We start from the raw sequence: 22,814 nt of genomic DNA on the forward strand, positions 1-22,814 counted from the left end.
TAAATAACTGATGATAGAATTATAAAGCAGTCAAGGCAATTTTCTGCCTTTTTTCTTTTGTCTGATTTAATGCCTTTATTTGTTTTTGTTCCCCCCCCTTCAGAAATTCAAATGCGATTTCGAAGTCTGGCTCATCCCTTGGCAGCAGAAAGTCCAGATCCCAGTCATGTTCTGCCACTAATAAACTGTGTAGATATTGCATGTTTACTTTTTTTGTCAACTGATACATCACAAATTGTCCATAAAGACACTGGATTGCCAATAGCTATGGAGTCTTTCTTTATTTATTTTCTAATGGAAAAGAAAGCATGCATATGCATCTCCCGCATGTGCGGCAGAGACCCGAAAAATAGCTGGACGGCGGGAAGCGTGCATGCATGTGTGGTAGAGCTGAGCTGGGTGATGGCTCACATGCCCACTGAGAGGTCTCCCTGTGCCACCTGTGGCATGCATGCCATAGGTTCACCATCATGGCTGTAGACACTTCTGAGACAATATGGAAACAGTAGATCAGTTGTGGTAGAACAGTTACAGGCATTATATATAGGGCAAATGCACACACAACAGGGATAATAAGGATCTAAATATGAAATTGAACTAAGTACCATGCTGTAGGATTAGTGATACACATGGTAGTGCAGGGGGAAAGTGGGGGATATCAAAGAGAAACAAGAACATATATTTTGAAGATAATGAATTAGCAGGAACTGCTGCTACCTTAGCATGCTAACAATCTCTTCCCTTTTCAAGAATCACTAGAAGATTAGATTCAAGCCATCAATCTCAAGCACAAACCATGCATCAACCTCCTCTCAAATTGTATCTTCCTGGAGTGACTACAACTCTCCATAATTCCTAGCCAGCGTGTCTTAAGTTGGAGTTTTTGCAAAAGATAATGCTTTTTGTTTAGAGGGTCTAAGAATGAGGAAGACCAAGGAGTCTGTTGCTAAGATTGATTACTACTGCCATTCTTCTATGCATTTAATTAACTATAACTAGCAAACAACATAATTAGATTGCGGTGTCAACCCTATGCTTTCTATTTTTCTTTGGGAAAAAATGAGTGAATAAAACATCAAATTAAATTTGACAATAAAAAATTCTTCTGCAACACCTTGTTTTCCAACTCTGTAGTGCTCGCAATTTAATCAGTTGCAACCTACTCATCAGATCCTGTTTTCTATAGTACATATGGTTTTAGATTCTTCAGTCTTTAATGTATGCAACAATTTCTACTGAATAGAAATTCTATATAAATATGAAATATACAAGTGAATACAAAGAAAATAATAGGACATATTCAAATTATGTCATCACCCCTACAGTTAACCCCAATCTGATCTAAATATTCTATCTCTTTGAAATGACATTTCAAATGAAGATTGCAGCCTTTATTAGAGATATGCTGACTGATTAAGAGGATTAAATTCTCCACTGTCCATTAAGAAACCAAGAAGACATTTGGTCATCTAGTACAGTGTTTTTCAACCTTTTTTGTGCAAAGGCACACTTTTTTCATGAAAAAAATCACGAGGCACACCACCATTAGAAAACGTTAAAAATTTTTAACTCTGTGCCTATATTGACTATATATAAAGTAATTTTCCCACGGCACACTTTACACTAAGTCACGGCACACTAGTGTGCCGCGGCACAGTGGTTGAAAAACACTGATCTAGTAATTGTTACATATATAGTTCTGTGAAAAATTGCTTTTTTACAAAAATTGTAAAAATCTTCTACTATGTCATTAGAAACCCTCATATGGCTTCTACTAGTACATAAATGCAGTTTGATTGAACAAGAAAGGTTGGTATTTATGACATTTATTTAAAAAATAAAGTCATCCAACAATGGCAAAGATACAAAAAGCAGAAAATCCAAAAAGGGACAAATATTTTAATAAACTATTACACCTATATTTTGATTTGTTTATGTTTGTCAGTTGCAGTAAAATGGCCAGCTGGCCATTGTGTGATTGTAAAAAACCCACATATGTTTACTTATACAAAGGTGAATTAATTACATTTACCATACTATTTTTAAAATGTGTATCTTCAATGTTTCTCAACCTCAACAATTTAAAGATGTGTGGATTTCAACTCCAGTTGAATGCTGGTTGGAAAATTCTGGGAGTTGAAATCCAGAATAGCTTAACATTGCTAAGGTTAAAAAAACACTGATCTTTTTAATTTTTTAAAATAATGTAGAGCACTCAGCTCAGAAACTATTGGATTTGGAGTAACACCCATCAATCACTGTTACAATTCTGGACAGATTCCAATATTAACAGAATAACAGAGCTGGAAGAGACCTTGGAGGTCTTCTAGTCCAAACCTTTGCTCAAGCAGGAAAGCCTGTATATTAAGATTTCCTGATCTTCAAAAGATTGTTCCAACTTTGGGAGGCTGACATTGAAATAGCAGTCAGTCCAAGGTCACATGAATAGATTGCCTCTTGCAAAGTCATAAGCAGCAGAAGAAAAAGTGATTTTTTTCCCCTGCTAACTTTTCATAACAAAGAACTGCAGAACCTTGGATTAGGCACCAAGGTAATATAGATATTAAGAGCTTAAACTGCAATCAAATTTGAAACGTTGTATGATTTCATTCTTAATTGGATATACTCAAAGGAGTTCTATTACATTTGGAATGCATTTCTGTCATTAAGACTTTTGCTATCAGCTTGGTGGCTCAGTCTAGCTGGTGAATAATTTCTTACTGAGCACTAAGGACAAGAAAAAACATGTTTTATATTGGAAAGTGGGAGGAATATGGTTTCCTAAAACACATTTAGAATGTGATGGTAATTTGAGAAGTAATTTTTTACCATCCTTACTACTAAAATGGAAAGATTTAGTGGCTGGTTCTAGTATTACTGGACAAACAACATTGTGCAATTGGTTATTTCCACACAGTCTGTCTAATTTGCACCATGTATAATAATTTAACATGGCCTCTTCCTGCTGAGTCATTGGTTGGTTCACTGAAACCTTTTAACAGAAATGTACTGTATTGAGTGTAGAACAAAGGGAGGTCCAGGCAAACCAAACCTGGTTATGCAATTCTGTTTTTCCTTTAGCAGGTACAGGGGAGGGGGGAACAGGAAGGGATTGCAAAATTAGGCTTAGGGTTATAAATGATAGACAGTGCAATCCCTCTCTCAGCCCAACCTATCTGAGCTGCTCCAGAGAAAAATAGGAGCAAGCACAAAATAGACTCCCTTGAGATTCTGAACGAAAGGCAGAATGTAACTCTAATGTAATTCCAATGAATAAATAAAGGTCACTTGACATTTTCCCCTGCCATTTTGAGAATGAGGTAGGTAACCTGTGTGATTTAAAACAAAACAAACTTAATCCAAAAAGGTTTAAGTAAAAGGAAATGAAGTCCCATTTTGGGAGTGAAGGGAAAGAACATACTTTAACCTGAGCCTCCTGATGTTCACTGGACTGTTTATTGTACATGCCTTCATCTGTACCATTTTTTGTAAATAAATATTAAAGAAACCCCCAAAAGCTTTATCCAACTTAAATCCTCTTAATTGGGGAAATAGGAATATGTAATAGCCCGGAGTAAAATCGAGAAGGTCATCAGCAAAGACTGTCCAGATGAAGCTGAAAAATAAAAAATAATAATACGGTTTCCTGCCTTTCAGCTAAGATCAAAGTTACTACACTATGCAAAAGAACTACTTATGCTGTGTCTATGGAGATGCTCAGTCATCCAGGTCACGGTTGTGTCCCAAAGGTGCTTTTTTCCATAGGCAACTGGACTGGACTTTCTGCTTTTTTCTTTGAAGACGCTTTGCTTTTCATCCAAGAAGAGAGCTGAATAAGCTTTTTGGATGAGAAGCAAAACGTCTTCAAAGAAAAAACAGAAAGTTCAGTTGCCTCTGGAGAAAAGCACCTTTGGGACTACTTATGCTGTGTTTGCCCGACCCAGGCGGTTATTTGTCTCCACTTTCTCCGTTTGCACAATACGTGCGCCTAAACCAGGATTGCCTACGTTGTATCCCCACTGAGCCTCTGCCCGCTGCGCGATTCTCTGCGTTCGGCGTCTCCTTTTGATCAGTCCCCTGCCCCCCTGGTAGCAGGTGACTGCGCTCCTTCTATGCAGTTCAATATCTGTCTATACTAGGAAGAGAACCCCAAGCCACCGTTTCTGGTTAGAAGGTGGCTTTGCGCTTATGCTTACAACCCGTCCAAGCAAGTCGCAAGCAGAAACCTCGAACGCACCAGCACGAAAACGCTGCCGAAAGCGAGGCCCGCAGCAAGAAAAGTGAGGGCGCCTCCAGCCGCCTCTCTCTCGCGCGCCTCCTTCGGAGACGGAATTTGTTTCCTCTTGCGCCTCCGCTAGGGATTGACGGACGTCACAGCCAATCCGAGAGGCTGGAAGACTTCTGCCCGTCTCGAGGTAGCGTAAGACAGGACCCCGCCCGAGAGCAGAAAAATTAACCCTTTCGACCCCCGAGGAGGGAAGAGGCGGGATGCGGCTACCTCGCCCGCGTTTTGCTTTCTGCACAGTTCCCTTCCGTCCTCCTCGTCGCGCCGCTGTCGCCGCCATGGCCCAACTCCGTGCCTCTTCTTCTTCTTCTTCTTCGCCGGTCACCAGCTTTGACTACCTGGTGCTGGGGGGCGGCTCGGGCGGATTGGCCAGTGCCCGACGCGCCGCGCAACTGGGAGTCCGGGCTGCTGTGATTGAAAAAGGGCGACTTGGAGGCACTTGCGTGAGTCGACAGCGGGGTGGGGGAGAGGAAGGAGGGTGGGGAATAGCTGCAAATATACTCCTAGGAGACTCGCCTGCATACCTGGTGGGTAGGCAGACCCGACTGGGCTTATGCCAAGGCAGTGAGTTCCGCAAGAGCTCGAAGGCGTGGAAGTTTTCTTCCCCCTTCACTCAACACACGGTGGGCGGGCAGGGCAGAAACAGTTAAGCAGTGCTTTATTTGGTTTTCGTGAAACTGCTTTTGAGATTCTGGCTTCGCTTAGCACGCTGGGCGAAAATTGGAGGTGGTGGTGATGACCCTTTGAGAGCTGTATGCCACGAAATTTCATTTTAATATATGCCGATTACCGTGCGTTCAAAGCAGTGGTGAAATTCAATTTTTTTACTACCGGTTCTGTAGGCGTGGCTTGGTGGGCGTGGCAGGGGAAGGATACTGCAAAATCTCCATTCCCTCCTCACTCTGGGGCAAGCCACCGGTGGTATTTGCCGGTTCTCCGAGCTACTCAAAATTTCCGCTACCCATTCTCCAGAACCTGCTGGATTTCACCCCTGGTTCAAAGTGACAATAAAGTTATTCTAAGTCTAAATAGGGCTGCGATTTCAGGTGGCTGGGGGAAACCCCGTCTTCCTTTCAGCCTGTTATGTGAATACAACAGCTGTGGTTTCGTTATTCCCCCCCTCCCCCACGTTAGGATTGTGTTGTTGCAACTTTGTGCTTTATGATATATCAGTTCCTCTTGCATGTAATATACTTTTTAAAAATTTCTTTTTACTCTCAAGATAAGGCAAGTGGAATGCGGCTCAGTAGAACCCATCAGTTTTGTGCCAATTCAGTTTTCACTAAAATTTCAGGAAGTGCTTTGCTCTTTGCTGTGTTTTCCCCTTCTACTTGTCTTTCCTGGCTTTACCCTTCTATATCTCAAGCAGGAAGTGGGGATATTTTTTTAATTATACATTTCTTATTTATTTCTTCCGTGTCTATGGGATGCCTTTAAAAGGAGTGTATCCATGGGTCCTTTTCTGATGGTAACAAACTGTTCAGTATCAGATTACAGAATGTTCCCAAGTGTTAAACTTCACTTCTTCCCAGTTGGAATTATAGCTTCCTCTAATTTATGAGATTAGTTGTTAGTCTTCCATCATGCTATATACAAAGCAGGAAATGTGCCCTGAAGAAATTAATTTAAAAAGTTTAAAAGTCCAAACATTAAAGATGTGGCTTGGTGCTTATTGGTGTCGGTTACAGTTTGTTGAAGAAAAATGTCAAATTAGTTGTGGAGAGAATGGGTTGGCAATATTAAAACTGATGATTTGGTAATGATGCAAGGATAGAAAATATGAGTGAATAAAATTCCAGAGAAAGGGGCTAAATAAGGAGTAAAGTTTAGAATGTATATTCAAAGAACTTAACTCTAAACTGTTTTATGTCATTAAATAGAGCAGCCTTCCCCAGTTTAATACCCTTCAAAAGTTGTGAGGCTGTAGTTTCTCAAGCTCCCATTCTTTGGTTGTGTTTGCTGGGAATTCTGAAAGATATTGAAATTACATAATGTTGCAAACAGTGGAAAGAAAGAAAAGGATGATTAGCAACAAGGTGGATGGAGTTAGATGTACTGTTGGAAGATCTGAAGGAGCAGATTGGAGAGAGCTGAGGGTGGAGAAGATCTATGTGGCAGCCAATAGCCTGTGTCAACTTCCAAGCACGTAATCAATAAAGAACTGATTGCAACATCTGGAGGAGTCCAGTGTGGAAAAGAATTTACTAGAATGAAACATCCATGAAAAGCAAATTTTGAATGCCCTTAATTTAGGCATTCAGTGGAATCAGTAAAAATGTCTATTAAATGTGTTGATTTGGGTTATAAAATGGCTTGCTTTGAGAACTATCAAGGATTCTCTTCAAGAAGAAACCAAAGGGCAGGAAAATTATTCAGGTTGCCTGAAAAAAGGTGCTTTTTCATGCAAACTTTAATCAGATATAAACTATTCATAGGTATTTAGAAAGACATGTATTCATGTAGACCCTAACTAGATACTGACCAACCCTATATCTACCTAACTAAATAATGAAATGTGCTTCAAATATGATTAAGAACTAATGCTCAGGATAATGAAATGTAGGATGCAAGTAGTTTCTTAGATTGCCCATATTTCCAATGGCATTCTCAGGTTCACCCAATTTATTCCTGTGGAGTTTGTTGCAGTGAAAATAAAATGTTTCCTCATCCCTAATATTGGGCATTAAGGGGGATTTCAGTGTATAACACTTCAATGCAAACCCCTCTTGAAAAATACCTTAAGTATACTATATTATTTATCAAGATGATGCACATTTTGCTGTTATTAAAAAAGTAAAATTATTTGTAAATTAGTAACATTTCAGTGCATACTTTCTAAACACCGTTCTTATTTATATTAAAATTACTGATTCATGATGTTTGCAGTAAATGTTTTTTTTTCCTTTTAGGTGAATGTTGGGTGTGTACCTAAAAAGGTAAATGAATTTATGCTATCAATTTGCTAATATTTCAAAAAATACATTGAAATTTTTTGCTGACATTTTGAAAGTGCTTGAAGATCTAGCTGTTTCAGAGAACTTTTCCCTGAATTGATGTTGCCATCTTTTATTTTCTCCCTGACATTCTAAGGCTGTTTTAAAATTGGGCAGTGAGCACCAGAATTGTTTTGATTATGATGCCATAGAAAGGTGTTTAATAAAAACGAATAAAAACATGAGAGTGGATACTAGTCCTCAAACTCTGCTAAAATCTGCTTTTTAATAATTAGGTATGTCCATCCTTGATTTGGAATGCAAAATAGTACTTTGGCAGTCGTTTGCCATGTTGTTTGGAAAGCAAGATAACAACCCAAGGCTGCATTAACATATAGGGATAGAATCTTGATTAGGTGAAATATTAGTACTGCTTTATAAAGCCTTAGTAAAGCCACACTTTTAATATTGCATCCAGTTTTGATCACCATATTATCAAAAAAGATGTTGAGACTCTGGAAAGTGCAGAAAAGATCAACAAAGTTGATTAGAGAGAGAGAGACTAAAACACATGAAGAACAGTTGCAGGAATTGGGTTTGTCTAATCTAGTGAAAAGAAGGACTAGGGGTGACATGATAGTGTTCCAATAAATGAGGGGCTGCCACAAAGAAGAGGAGGTCAATCTACTTTCCAAAGCACCAGAAGGCAAGACAAGAAACAATGGAAGGAAACAACTAAATAAGGAGAGAAGCAATCTAGAATTGAGGATAAATTTCCTAACAGTGAGAACCAGTGAAAGAGCTTGTCTTCAGAAGTTGTGGTTGCTCCATCACTGGAGCCTTTTATGAAGTGACTGGACAGCCATTTGTCTGATATGGTATAGGCCAGGGTCTGCTGCTTGAGCAGCACGTAGGACTAGAAGATCTCAAAGATCCCTTCCAACTCTGTTACTCTGTTGTTTGTACTATAAGACATCTGAAGAACAGCGTTGCTCTTTTACTCTGCTTTACCAAGATACCTAACAAAAAATGCCAAGTCACAAAGAATTCCTCATAACTTTTTCTCTCAAGATTCAAGGAAGACATGGATGTACTTCTTGTCATGAAAAATAACTTCTGCTGCCTTTTTTTCAATACCACAACTGTTTTTATGGCTTTTTGAATTTAGTCCTGGTTTGAGGAGCAGGTGCATGGAACATTAAATTTGAAAAGAAAATTTAATTCATTAAATCTCCATTTTTATATGGAAGTCTAACACAATCCAAATTGTATGTAATTGTACTGAAATGACAAAATATAAGATTTAAAAGAACCTCAATGATTTTACCAATTTAAAAGTGGTACCAGTTGAAAAAAAAAACCCTGATCTGATTCCCTCATCCCCTATTTGACCTTCACAGATTTGAAACAGCTGCAACAAAGTTGATACATGGAGATTGTCTATTCTGTCCTTTTGGAACTCCTGTTATCCTGTGTCCAGTGCTGGATGATGCCTTTCATTCTTTTGGCTGCTTAAACATACAATTTTTAAATTTTAAAAAATGTCCCCAAACTGTATTTACCAATATAAACAAGATTTCGATCTTACAGACCAGAAGTGGGGAAGGTTAGTAGACGAAGTTTGCCTTCCAGAGTAATGGGTGCTCCATCACTGGAGGTTTTTAAAAATAGACTGAACAACCACTTGACTGGGGTGATATAGAACCGTGATGGATAATCTATGGTACGCGTGCCAGAGGTGGCACACAGAGCTCTCTCTGTGGGCACGTGCACCATTGCCAGCTGCTCTTCTGGTTTCCAGCTGGTCTTCGCGGGTGCTGGAGTACCAGAAAACAGCTTGAGAAAAGCAAAAAACCAGGCTGTTTTACAAGCCATTTCCAGACCATTTTCCGGGCCATTTTTAGGCTGTTTTACAGGCCATTTTCCGGCTGTTTTGGCCTGAAAACGTTCCCCAAAACATCCCCCCAAATGACCTGAAAACGGCCTCAAAAACGCCCAAAAAACAGACATGCACCCACTGGCCAGCTGGTATTTGGTTTTCCGGTGCTCCAACATGCGCACATGCATCCCAGTTTGGGAACTCGGTGCCTAAAAGGTTCACCATCACTGATATAGAATCTTCTGCCTTGAGCAACAATTGGACTAGAAGACCTCTGAGGTCCCTTCCAGCCCTATGATTTTATGTTCTGTGTTCTATAGTCAAGATTTACATTGGTCAGAATAGATGGTGTCCTGAGCTTGATGGTATTTCTTGAAAGAAGTTGACTATTTTCAAGTTCCTTTTGTTGGACAGAACTTAAAAGAAGGTATCGCATATTCCCTCTTCCTCTTCCCCCAAAATGCAGGGGAACTGATAAATTGGTTGGCCAGGCCCATGTGTGTTCCATTAGGCACAACTGAACACAGTGTATTAGCCACACATGGCATTGAAAAAATATGACTCTTTTGCCATCTGCCAATGATTATGAAACAAGTAGCGTGTTTCTTCATAGGCCACAATATGTAGTGTATCTACTGGATTACATGTATCATGACAATGATGAGCTATGTGTCCTGATCTTCTTCAGTCCCATGTCTTAGAGTAGGAATTTCACATTTTGTTTTCCCTTGCTACAGAGTCATTTTGATGAGATGAGCAATGTAGAAATATAAATAAATGAATGAATAAATAAATAAAATATTGATTTATGCTGTATACAAGAATAATTAATTGAATTTGCTCATTCATTTTTATATTAATTATATTAAACTCTGGATATCCTCTTTCATAACAGGTGATGTGGAACACTGCTGTCCATTCTGAATTCATCCATGATCATATGGATTATGGTTTTAAAATAGCTGATGTGAAGTTTAATTGGAAGTGAGTTGAGCTAAATTCTGGAATACCTCTGAAGTAAAATAAATGGATAGAATTGTTTTTAATTTGAAACTTACAGTGAAAACTACGGTGTCAAGTTAAAATGACTTCCAGGAGGCTTTTCAGACACACATTTCCAGATTTTTATCTATGAGATTCCAATATTCTATCAAGTCTGAAGAATCTCTGTTATGGACTAAAACTGGTAGTTTTGTACTGCAATTCATAATTTAAAGCTATGCAGTTTAATATAGCAGCATTTTTAAATTCTAAATAATCTCACTTTGATTTTTGAGATATTTGTGAGCTTTATTCTTACATTCTTTTAAGAAATCATGATTGGACTGGGACTCATGTAAAAAATCAAAACAGTACATGCTCAGAATATAATTCTGAGCCTGCTATAAATTGTTCACATATTAGGGTTTGCGCTGACAGTAGTGGTCCCTGTGGTATACATTGAGATACACCATTTGCAGTGTTTAAAATGCTATTTTAGATAGAGCAAACAAATGTTATTTTCTGTGATGTATAATATGCTATAGGATAGTATAAACATCTTTTCTTCAAGAAAGACATTTTAAATTGTGAAACAGGACTATAATTTTCTCCATAATATCTATATTTATTACTTAGGAAAAAGGTACCTATGTAGATTTGGAGCAAACAATTTTGTGTGTTAATCCTGTTTATAGAGAGATAGATATTTGAGATATAAATCTAGAAAGCCCATGAGGAATAACAATTTGAGTAAGGTTTTGCAAACCCAACTTTATGCTTAGCTGTGGAAATCCATTGGGTACTTGGGTTGGTCTGTCTCTCCACCCAACCTACCCAAAAGATTTGTTTTTGTGGGGATATGTTGAAAGAGGGACTTTATGTGCTTCTTGGGGTAAAGTAGGATATAATACTAATAAAACTCTTTTTACTGTAGAATAATTAAAGAAAAGCGTGATGCTTATGTGAAGAAACTGAATGAGATCTATCAAAATAATTTGAATAAGGTTTGTAAATGACCTTATTTTTCACTGCAGCAAATTTTAAATTCCTAATTTCTGTTATAAACCCTGTGAAATTCACAAGCTGAAAACAAATTATTTTTTTAATTTGCATCAAGGTGTATAGATTTTTTTAAAAAAAGATTCAGAGCAAATTACTTGTGTAAAACTTGTTTTGCCTAAACTCTTCCTCTGCACAAATTTTACTTTCCTGTTGTTTAAAGATGGAAAAGACATGAAAATTGTAGTGTAAATGTAAAATACCGTATATACTCGAGTATAGGCCGACCCGAATATAAGCCGAGGCACCTAATTTTACCACAAAAAACTGGAAAAGTTATTGACTCGAGTATAAGCCTAGGGTGGGAAATGCAGCAGCTACCGATAAATTTCAAAAATAAAAATAGATACCAATAATGCTATTGCCCATTGAATAACATATACAGCCTGCTTGTGCCCATTAAATATACAGTAGCCATTGTAAAAATTTGCTCTGCATAACAAATTATTATCACACAATACCGGTGTATTCAATGAAATACTTCACTCACCTCATGATGCTGATGTCCTGCTGTGATGATGATGTCCCGCCTCCTATGACACACGGCACAGTGATTCCTATCATTGGATCACTGTACCAGAGGAGGTGGGACATTGCTATGTGGCTGCTTGCCATAACAAGGAGGAGGTGGGACATCGTTGCAGAGCGGCAGGAGGGGGAGGAAGGGGAATCGTAAGATAGCCCTGCATTACATTAGAACGTGAGGAGGGGGGATGGTGCGGTGCACGCTGCGCGGCAAACTGACACAGAGGGAGGGGAAACTCACAGGGGCGCTGGGCCATTCACGAGCGTCACCCAGCGGCATGGCCCCGCCCCTTTTTCTCCTCCATTTCGGGCAAATTTTTCACTGACTCGAGTATAAGCCGAGGCGGCTTTTTTCAGCCCAAAAAGTGGGCTGAAAAACTAGGCTTATACTTGAGTATATACAGTAAGTATAGTACACTTAAAGAAAAAAGAAAATTATTACCCTTCTCTCTTGAGAAAAAGAATCTTCTCCAGATCACTTACAGGGCATATTTTAATTCATTGTAGCTAGCCTACATTTCAAATCTATAATTTTCATGGTCTTGATAGACCATCCTGTGAATTATATAGTTTGTTTCTGAAAAGTGTAAGATTACACAATAGAGAGATTTGTTCTGGTCAAGAAAATATGAGAGATTAATTTAAAGTAAGATAATGCATCTTATTCCATTCTTCTATTTTTGAATTTATCTACAAATTTATTTTGAATTGTCCAAAAATCTCAATGCGTCATACACTGGCCCACATTACACTTTATTATAAGATGTCCTTCTCTAGTATATAAATTGACTTAATTTTTAAATCAACAACTGATTTTGCTAGGACCACGTGGAAACCATTCGTGGGCATGCAACATTCACAGCTGACCCTGAACCTACAATTGAAGTTGATGGCAAAAAATATAGGGCACCTCATATACTGATCGCTACTGGTGGACGGCCTGTAATTCCCAGTGAAAGTGAAATACCAGGTATGGATTCTGTGATGCTGTTTGCCCTATATTTAAGAAAGAGCATGCAGCTGAGTTGTCATTAAAATATTTTCCTTAGCGTTAGATTCAGTAGTACAGTACATAGTTGCAGTGTAATATTTCATTCATATTTTTTTAATAATATATTCTAAAAAATAATTAAATAACCTTTCAAAGTGAATGTTTGTGCAAGTTACATCTATTTATACATAAAGCTTAAGATAATGAATATTGAAGATAATGTCTTGTGGCTTTGCAGGAGCAAATTTGGGAATCTCTAGTGATGGCTTCTTTGAACTTGAAGAGTTGCCCAAGTAAGTTGCAATGAATTCTGAGCATTTTAAATATTCTCAATTTGCTGCATTGCAGTGAAGATTATTTTTTAAAACAGGTAGGGATTATTATACTGCAATGTTTCATTCCCCACTAAAAGATGTAGACAGCAAGTTGGCATTGGTACAAGACTACAGTAATTGTCCTACATTTCAGATTTGATGAACGGTCTTGTATGACCTCTTATCAGCCCAGATATGGGACTCATCATGCATTCTTCTAGGTGTTATCTGTTGCAGGGGAAACATCTCTAGTTCATTTTTAGCCCACTACTGAAATAGGATGAAGGCAAAAACAAAGTGCTGTTTGCTATGGGGAAATTAGTGGAAAACATGTGGGGAAATATAGAGAGATGGAGCACTGTGCACACCAAACTGAACTCTTGAAGGAAATCCAGGATATAAAACCAACAAGAAAAACATCCCCCCATTAAAGGATTACCCCATTGCTCAGCATCTGGCTACAGGACTCTGGGCCTCCGTTAACAGTTGTGCCATAGATATTGAACATCAGTGCAGCTAGTTCGCTTTTGTTGTTCACTTGTGGGAATGTCAACTTCATGGTCAATGTTCCTATCAACAAACAAAATAAGCTTCTATTGAAGATATTGGCTTCAAGAAAGGAATTGGAGGGGGATGCAGTGCTTTAAAAAAAATCCCATTTCTCTCTCTCATTTTTGCCTATTTGGGTGATCAGAAGGCTGTTTAGTAGAAAGCAGGAAATGAAATAAAGCACTGTGGCTTTTTTACCATTCTTACTTGGTCACAATTAACTTGCAGGTCATGCCCTCCATGTCCTTACATTCCTTTCATTTTTGTTGCTGATAGTTGAAAAACTCATCCTGTGTATGCCATTAGCTTAACTATGGAGGGCTGGTTCTTTAGGGCTGAGAAAAAGCAGGCAACTTTTATTAAAAGCCTGCATTTGTAAGGGAGAAGGCATGGTAGTGGTGGTGGGGCTCCCCACCCATCCCTCAAAGTGGAAGAGGAGACTGAATGCCAGTCAAGATCCTTTTACCTACCTTTAAATGTAATATGTGGGTGCATAGATAAACCTTTCTTACCAAATTCTTCGTGCAGCGACTGTTTGAAGTTAAGATGTGCTGAAAGAAAATAACTTACAAGGCATGTATTTACGACCTTCGCAGCATTTCTCTCTCTCAAGCATGCATTCAGTAGTAGTCAATAAGTGTTGTCCTGTGGTGATCCATTCCCCCCTCCCCCAGACTGGATTGTCTAAATGAGCAATCTCTTTAGACAATTTCTCCTCTGCCTGACTCAACTCTCCCCATCAAACAGAAAGATTGGAAGGGATTACAAAAGAATAAGTAGGCAGATAATTGGGAATATACCCTGTGCTGTGTGCTGGCAGCACTGTATTGCTTTCGATGTATATTCCTTATTGTGTGCCTGATTCCTTCCTTTCCAACAAATGTAAATACAAACCTTCCCTTCTTGCTAATTATCCAGTGTTGATTTAACCATTACCATTTATCCTTTCTGATTTAATGAGAGTGAAGTCAAGACCCTGCTATACAAAATCTAATTGCTTAGATTATAAATTGGATAGAAATAGCTATAGCCCTTTAGGTATTTGTTAGACTTTTACACCATTGCAACCCAAAATTTGTGGGGGGAGGGGGACACCATTCAAAACACAAACATTCATAATAATTGAATCAGTAAAAGAATTATTGAAAGCAATAAAATCATCACAAGTATTATTGAATTTATTGCTTTCATTAAGCCTATTCAGCATGGTAAGTGGTAAAAAATGATGGGGTTTGAATCCAATAACTTATGTAGAAGTTTGAACTTCCTGGTGTGGCCAATATACAATATATTTCAATGAGAAAATTTGTGGAAGGGCATGTACCTGAGTGCTATGACATAATCCATTTTCTTTCTCTTAGGCGAAGTGTTATTGTTGGTGCTGGATATATAGCTGTTGAATTAGCTGGTATTCTTTCTGCATTAGGCTCCAAGACATCCTTATTGATACGTTATAATGAGGTAAGGGGCACTTGCTGTTCACCTTCCTAAGTGACAATTGAAAGTACTACGAGTTCTTATTGGAACTAACATCTACATGCAAAATACAACCTTGCACAAAGGCAAAATCAATTTGTCTCTGTCTGTATTTACACCAGAAATGGATCATTACCACTTGCACAAACTTTCTTTGTTTTTACCATATTCAGATCCTTAAAATGTTTGCTTTTATTTTTTAAGTATTTATAATCTGATAAAAACCTACTCATTATTTTTTTAACTTCTTGATTATAATTAGAATTAAACCTTTTAAAATCAAGATGCATTATTTTCTCTTGGAAACTCAGAACCACTTGTTAATATTCTTCTCCAATTATGTGTATCTGTATGTTTACTGTTTATTCCAACAGACATTTTCAATTCTCCATCTCTTCCTTTTCACATTATTATTCCTTTTGATTGAAGTCTAAGGCATATTTCTGATTGTAAGATCTAGTATAGTGTAGTAACTAGAACAGAATATAGATATAAGAAGAATTTATTATGACATTTGAATGTGACATGTAGTAAATACAGTAGATTTAATTCTCAATAACTTTGGCAATAGCCCTATGGTAAATGTCAATTTAATTTTGAAATTGGATAAATTTGAGAGAAATTTGCATTTTTGAGTTCAGACTCATGAGGGTATGACTTAAATGTTCTGTGATATTAATCAATGGAAAAGGAAGTTGCCATAATTAAATGTAAAGACATTTATTTGCAGTCTGATAAAGTAATTTTTTGTACAGGTGCTGAGAAATTTTGATTCTATGATCAGTTCAAATTGTACTCAGGAATTGGAACGTAATGGAGTAGAAGTCTGGAAACATTGCAAGGTAATATCTCTTTAGTGCTGGATTGTAATTATTAATTTTGAATTTTCATGTACAGGTAGGTTTTGAGTTACAATGGCAACTGGTACTGGAATTGCCATTGCTAAGCAATGCAGTTGTAAAGCATGTCATGTGAGCGCATTGGTTAGGGACAGCAACCCAGGCAATCCGAATTGCTCATTAACTGAATCAGTTCTTAACCAAGGATTGATCCTGGCTTAGTCCCTCCCAGTCTTATGTCTTGGCAAGCTAAGGGACTGATTCCTTTTCAACTCCTTCCACCCATCTATCTCCCTCCCTCTTCTTTGCCATTTTGCACTCTTGTCACTTCTGCCAGCTTGTGCTCACTGGCCCTCCCAGACTTGCCATGCCCAACTGATATTTACCATCTTCTTCCTGTAACCGCTGATGAGATGCACATAGCCTGGCCTTTCAGAAGATAACTGCTGGCTGCCCCAGCCTTCTTTCCAAAGCCACATCCACTTTTGACCAAATTATGTACGAGTTTGAATGCTTTCATGCCAGCACAGCTGGGCCTTCCAAATGTTATGACAAAGTTTCATGTAATTTGGACAAGCGGTAGGCGTGGCCAACTGCTGCTCATGGAGGCCAAGCCAGGTGCACCTCATAAGCGGATGTAGGGAGATAATTGAATCAAGACTGGGTGGCAGGGCTGGAAGTGTAGAGCAACAGGAGTGGTAGGCTAGCTGGCTGGTACAGCCAGTGGGCTGGCATGGCCAGCAGAGCATAGGGTAGCTAAAAGGGCAGAAAAGGGAGAGGGGGCAGATAGGGTCAGTTGAACTGCCCCTGCAGTCAATAAGTATTGGTGAATTTCCAAGTGCCAAATTTTGATTTCTTGACTATGGGAACACTGCAATGGCTGTAATTACAAGGATTGTGTGGAACTACCATTTTTTCAGCACTTTTAGTGTAATTTTGAACGATCGTTGAATGAATGGTTGTAATTCAAGGACTATCTGTATGCATAATTTTTCTTCAGTTGCAGCTAAATCATTCCAACTGTAATTGGAAGATGATGTTCTATTGCTTTAACAACTTCAAAACAATATGAGTTTGAGAGTCTCTGCTTAGTTTTAATTTTTTGAGCATGTGTATAAATGATGCAAATGCTGCCATTTGAGAGAAAGAAAAAACAAATCATCATTGGGCACATGGCTTTTCTTTCTCATAAATGAACAGCAGCTATTGTATTGATAGTTTTTGCAGGATTCCTGAACAGATTGAAAGGAGTATTGCATTATTACACTTTTATCATTACATTTAAGGAATTTTCCTTGTAACCAGGATTACATATTAATAACCTGCATTGCTCATTGTCAAATTGCTTTTTAAGAATTGAGGCAGTGACAAACTATTTAGGCCCCAAGTTTTATCTGGATGTTACCAATAGGATTTTATGTCAGAATTTTGTTTACTTCTTATTTTAGACTGATTAAAAACTATAAGAGATTTAATTGATTGATATATAACAATAACATAATAAAAGTCCATTTCGGGCCCATAAACTTTGTATCAAAAACAGTCTTCCAATTTAAAATACAAACCAGTCAACATTATTTCATTTGAGAATCAGATTTAAACAACCCTGGACATTGCAGAAGCATTTTAAAAAACAATCCTGCCAAATAGACTTATCATTTAGTTTATGCAAATTTGAGCATACTTAAAGTATTTTAAAAGAGAAATTAGATAATGAAACTAGCAACTGGGCAAGTTTTGCACATCACCCATAGTGATGGTTTATCACTCTGTAATTGTAATTTTTCATGAGAGCAATGCCAGATATTTGAGCCTTATCCTCTGATAAGGTGTCAGTAAACATTCGTGTCCCTTCTGGCATTTGGAAACTTCAGAGCCATTGTATTTACCTTTGCTCTTTTTCTTCACATGGAAGTGAGGTGTCTCAACAAAACTGCATACAGTAAATTTAGTGACTGTTTGAAGTTATGATGACGTGAAAGAAGTGACTTACAACCAGTTTTCATACTTAAGACCGTTGCAGCATCATCCCAGGGTCATGTGATCTTCCCAGCCAGCTTCCAATAAGTAAAATCAATGGGAAAAGCTGGATTTGCTTAATGATGGTGTGTTTCACTTAACAATTGCAGTGATTTGCTTAACAATTATGGCAAAAAGGTCATAAAATTAGGAATGGCTCACTTAACACCTTGCTTAGTAAAAGAAATTCTGGTCCCAATTGTGATTGTATGTCAAGAACTATCTAATTCTAGCCATAAGGTATATATAACTTCACAAGACATAGACATTTAGTAAGGAGGGTATTTTTGAAGAAGAAAACTTTAGCCTTAAAATAAACAATTTGTTGTGTGATTTTGCTCTAGCATTTTTCAATAATCTTGTTTCTCAACAGATTCAATCAGTTACAAAATCAGCTTCAGGGCTCTTGGCAATAGCGGTTACATCCTATTTTCCTAATCAAAAACCCACTGTGAACACCATTGAGAATGTTGATTGTCTCTTGTGGGCCATTGGTAGAGAGCCCAATACTGAGGATCTAAACCTTGACCAATTGGTAGGTGGGAATTTTGTAGGGAATATTAAATGCATGACATACACAATCCAGATTATATTACAATTGGCATAATGTGGTGGTTAGGGTCAACTGGAGAGTAGCCATGAGTGACAATGGAATGTTTTCTTACTTTGCTGCTACTTGCGAGTATGTATTTTTTCCTACTAGAGAACAAATGTAACAAATTAGGTTAACTCTGGGTGGCATACTAAAACATTGTGGGAGGGCAAAGACAGTCCATAGTCCATGGCTCGGCTTCCCATGCTATGCCCCATAATAATTTTATCCTAACCTAAATGTTTGTTCATATTGCTTACATTAGTTTGCTTGAAAAATTGTTAGGGAAATATTACCCCCCCCCCAGCCCCCTTGATGGGCTGATTGCTTGTTTATTCTTTGAAATAATTTCCTTTTTTTCCCTTTATGGACACTAAAAAAGTTGATACCATACTGTTCAAACTTTGTCTGAGATATTATTTCTTAGGATACCAGCTTTGACTTTAATTTTTTTTCCTACTATCAGAATATTAAGGTAGACAAAGCAGGCCATATTACTGTTGATGAGTTCCAAAATACCAGCAAAAAGGGAATCTATGCTGTTGGAGATGTATGTGGGAAAGCACTCCTTACACCAGGTAACAATATTTTAAGGACTATATTAAATAAATTCATTTGGGATTCTAAAATGGAACAAAGCAAAATGGGTGAGGAAGGGCTGTGAAGACATTGGGAAGGATAGATTGACCACCTATTAATACTCTGTAATAAAAAATATCGAATAAATGATGATGACACAATAAATATTGCATTTTCAGTTGCAATTGCGGCTGGAAGAAAACTGGCACATAGGCTTTTTGAAAATAAAAAGGATTTTAAATTGGACTATACCAACATTCCGACTGTGGTTTTCAGTCACCCACCTATTGGAACAGTGGGACTAACAGAAGGTAGGCTCTTATTTCTTATTTATTGGGAAACAAATAACAGAGAGAAATATGAGTGAAATAGAATTTCTACTAAAACAAGATATCCATATTATCTATGGATTTTGTGACTGATTGGAATTGTGTTGAATGATATATGGAGAGTAGTAGGTTTTCCAATTTATTTTGAGACATTCTCTACAAGAGTGGCTTGGTAAAGATGTGTATGCTCTGAATTTTTATAGTAAAGGATGTTGATGGAAATTCTACTTATGTTTCTTTATATTAATGATGCTGTAGATGCACAGGTTGCTCCTAGTCCTACCTCTGATACAGTAATATACATTATGGATAGAGCCAGTTTGGTGTAACGGTTAAGGCATTTGTTTAGACATTGGGAGACTGAGTTCTAATCCTGCCTTAGGCACAAAACCAGATGGGTGACCTTGAACAAGTCACTTTCTCTCAGCCCTAGGAATGAGGGAAGAGAAATGACAAGCCAGTTCTGAAAAACCTTGCAAAGAAAACTTGTACAGGTAGTTTCCGAGAATTGGGCACAACCGAACAAAAGAAAAAAAAGCGAAATTGGGAATGATCAAACATTCCTGTTGTTTCACTTTATATTAGAAATTCTCAAGTTCAGAATACTGTTACCCATCATATTATTTTGTTTAAACATTTAAAAAAAATTAATGTGAAGTATGATTAAAGCACCTCTATTCATAGGATTTCTGAAGCTGAAGTTACAAACTGATATCAAGCTTGTTTTTTTTTTATAAACTGCACATCAAATTCTAAGATGTGACACATGTAATAGACCCTCAATTGATAAACTTCTGATCTTCAAATGCTTTTGGACAAGTCTTTTCATAATTAGAACACACTGAGGTGCTTGATTGAGCCACATGTGAAGGAGACCAGCTCACCTATAACATGTCAATATTTAGTTCTTTTGAGATGTCAGAAAGCCAATTGCATGAGATTCTTTGCTTTTTTTCTCCTCTGTATTCAAATATATCTAATGTCATTTGATTTCATTCCAGCGGAAGCCGTGAATGCATATGGAAAAGAGAATGTGAAAATTTATATAACTTCTTTTGTCCCCATGTACCATGCAATAACAGAAAGGAAAACAAAATGTGTGATGAAATTGGTCTGTGCCACTAAACAAGAAAAAGTAAGTAAAGTAGAAAAGAGTGAAGATGCTGCATGTTAAAATTGCTTTTCATGTATATTCTATTCAAGGTAAGGAAATGAGACAGGACAAGATAACAATGTTACTTAACATGTAAACTGAGTTGAAACATCACAATCAATCTTTGCTTCTCAAATAACCTGTAATTAGCTAGGCTCACACAACTTATTAAACCTAAGTCACATCAAACCAATATTTACTCCATGTCTGAAGCAATTACGAGTTGTGTCATTTAATACTCTTCCAGGCATGATGTATTAAGATTTTATATAAAATTAGTCAATAACAAAGCAACACAAAAAATTGTAGGCATACAAGATATTGCTCCTAGTGTAGAAAGGTAGGAGCAACTGTGAAGTCTGAAAAAAATGTCATTTTGAAGCCATGTTCTTAACTTGTTTATGACTGTTTTGTTTTAAGGTGGTAGGACTTCATATGCAAGGTTTGGGGTGTGATGAAATGCTCCAAGGTTTTGCAGTAGCTGTCAAAATGGGAGCAACAAAAGCTGACTTTGATCAGACGGTGGCTATTCATCCAACTTCTTCAGAAGAATTTGTTACTCTTCGTTAAGCTTCGTTAAGGCTTTCCCTATGGTGAATTAAGTACTTTTTTTTTACACAAAATTGTGCAATTCAAGAGAAGCCTTCATTCTGCTGTAATAAATTTATACACATGGATGTAATTTATATTACTTGAAATCAATAATTTTGGATTTTAAAAAATGTCCTTTTTCAGCTTGATTCCTTGTGACCTTTTGGACATATTCATAGTGACTTTGGCATCTATATAGACGTGATCTTTCATTGCTTTCTGGCATGTTGTTTTCAGGTTCCCAGTGTAGCCTGCTTTAGTTTTTCCTAATGGTCTCCTATCCAGGTACTGGCCAATCCTAACCCTAGTTAGCCTCTGAGCAGAGACAAAAGTAGTAAGATGCTACCATCTGTTGAGACTGCAATAATAAAATGTGCTAAAAAGACAAACAAATTATCATATAAGCCCAAAGAGGAAATAAAATCTAAGAGTAGAGAAGAAAAAAAAACCCATTTTGGGCTATAGAGAAACAAATGGAGGAAGTACTGCAACCATAAACACTATAGTAATTAGTATTTTGGTTTATTGAGCCTTGGATTATGAAAGATGCCATTTCCTGCCTATTGGGAAATGTAACCCATGTAGACGTTAGCCCACAAGAGTTTAGTAAGAGCACTACTTTACTATTTACTAATCCATATTCTGGAAAACCGCAAACATTGTTTATGTTATCCCCCTATAAATTAAAAAATTAAAATCCAATATGTAGGCTTTAGTTATTCTTTTGATTTGTTTCCAACAGAAATTACCAATGTACAGTTATTTGTAACTAAAAATTAGGGAACAAGCTTTTCATCACAAGAAGCAAATTCTACCAAGCAATATCACATTGTGTAAAGCATACCGGTAAGAGTTCCCATTCAGCCATAACCTTATTAAACATTAATTTCTCTGTTATGAGAATTGAAAAATATGGATTGGGGAGATAGCTGCATCCTATACTTTTCTGTTTGTTATTGCCGTGAGGCCCAGGAGGCGTTAGGACTGATTGCTATCACCTATTTAGCACAGCCTAGGGAACACGTATAGCTTTTAAGGGATGCTATGGACATGGGTGACTTTAGTTCCACTACCGCCTACCTGTAGATGATGTGTATATAATTACATGTTTATATGCTTACTTCATTGCCATGTTCTTATATATGTTAAATAATATACAACTATATATTCCTAATGCATTTCTGAATCAACAACCAGTATATTTATTCACTTTCACAAAATATTTGCAGTTCAAAATATTAATTCTAAAATTATACTCCACATACATTCTGAATGAACTAATGAACATCATTCTAGGAATTTGTCCCATTGCATTTTCACAAATGCTAAATTAAATGGGATGTAGGAAGTCTTGCAACACTTGTGTCCTGTTAAGAGAATTAGGCTGTATTTTATGTTCAGTTTACTTTAGTAAGTTTATAGCATTATTTTGCCCTTCGTTTAAAACAGATTTTAACTTGAGATTTCTGGTGTACTATTTTAAATTCATTAGTTTAAATCTGAAGTCTTTATCCTCTAGGATTACATTTATCAAACTTAAATATATTTTGGGTTAAAATGATGCAGGATGGTGGTCATTTTGAATTTCATCTTAATAGTAGGCCTAAAAATTTAATTAAAGAATTCCATATGCTAAAGTCTCAAGTGAAGTTTGTCATCCAAACACATTCCAGTCATAATCTGTCACGTGATCTATCTTATACAATGAAGCAGATAATTA

At 37.2% G+C, this 22,814-nt stretch overlaps 2 protein-coding genes and 2 long non-coding RNA genes across 8 annotated transcripts in view; 2 read left to right on the forward strand and 2 right to left on the reverse strand.

Annotated features, from left to right (window-relative positions):
• Positions 1-181, forward strand: part of CST7 (cystatin F) — a 23,774-nt gene extending 23,593 nt beyond the window's left edge. For all 4 annotated transcript variants that reach the window (XM_087716356.1, XM_087716357.1, XM_087716355.1 and 1 more), the window contains one exon: positions 104-181. In XM_087716356.1, the coding sequence (XP_087572482.1) occupies positions 104-181 (78 nt within the window). The remainder of the gene's footprint in view (positions 1-103) is intronic.
• Positions 1-15,696, reverse strand: part of LOC148045510 (uncharacterized) — a 19,129-nt gene extending 3,433 nt beyond the window's left edge. The window contains exons 1-3 of the long non-coding RNA XR_015696763.1: positions 15,263-15,696; positions 14,841-15,003; positions 13,407-13,537 (exon numbers count right to left, since the gene is read on the reverse strand). This is a non-coding gene — a long non-coding RNA (uncharacterized LOC148045510). The remainder of the gene's footprint in view (positions 1-13,406; positions 13,538-14,840; positions 15,004-15,262) is intronic.
• On the reverse strand, positions 3,197-4,636 carry LOC106539821 (uncharacterized). Its single transcript, XR_001312838.2, has 3 exons — positions 4,499-4,636; positions 3,422-3,616; positions 3,197-3,329 (listed from the first exon to the last, which is right to left on the reverse strand). It is a non-coding gene; the product is annotated as an uncharacterized LOC106539821 (long non-coding RNA).
• On the forward strand, positions 4,457-22,731 carry GSR (glutathione-disulfide reductase). 2 transcript variants are annotated; one of them, XM_014054716.2, is made up of 14 exons: positions 4,640-4,728; positions 7,195-7,221; positions 8,619-8,824; positions 9,993-10,081; positions 11,013-11,082; positions 12,485-12,632; positions 12,892-12,946; positions 14,878-14,977; positions 15,748-15,834; positions 18,224-18,385; positions 18,909-19,020; positions 19,201-19,332; positions 20,352-20,485; positions 20,924-22,731. In XM_014054716.2, exons 4-14 carry the CDS (start codon positions 9,996-9,998, stop codon positions 21,071-21,073), a joined length of 1,236 nt encoding a protein of 411 aa, XP_013910191.2. In that variant the 5' UTR covers positions 4,640-4,728; positions 7,195-7,221; positions 8,619-8,824; positions 9,993-9,995; the 3' UTR covers positions 21,074-22,731. The 2 variants fall into 2 exon arrangements, with proteins under 2 accessions (XP_013910190.2, XP_013910191.2); XM_014054715.2 differs by lacking the exon at positions 8,619-8,824 and having other exon boundaries at positions 4,457-4,728.
• The last annotated feature ends 83 nt before the right edge of the window (positions 22,732-22,814 follow it).

The sequence above is a fragment of the Thamnophis sirtalis genome, unplaced genomic scaffold (genome assembly GCF_051295495.1).
Source record: "Thamnophis sirtalis isolate CommonGarterSnake01/CBP01778 unplaced genomic scaffold, rThaSir2_p1.2 scaffold_5, whole genome shotgun sequence".
NCBI lineage: Eukaryota > Metazoa > Chordata > Lepidosauria > Squamata > Natricidae > Thamnophis > Thamnophis sirtalis.

Bases quoted from the DNA above. Each gene is read 5' to 3' on its own strand.
- GSR (XM_014054715.2), top strand. From the start codon at position 4,489: ATGCGGCTACCTCGCCCGCGTTTTGCTTTCTGCACAGTTCCCTTCCGT. The intron at 19,021-19,200 runs GTAACAATATTT...TTGCATTTTCAG, and splicing joins GAAAGCACTCCTTACACCAG to TTGCAATTGCGGCTGGAAGA. The intron at 19,333-20,351 runs GTAGGCTCTTAT...ATTTCATTCCAG, and splicing joins AACAGTGGGACTAACAGAAG to CGGAAGCCGTGAATGCATAT.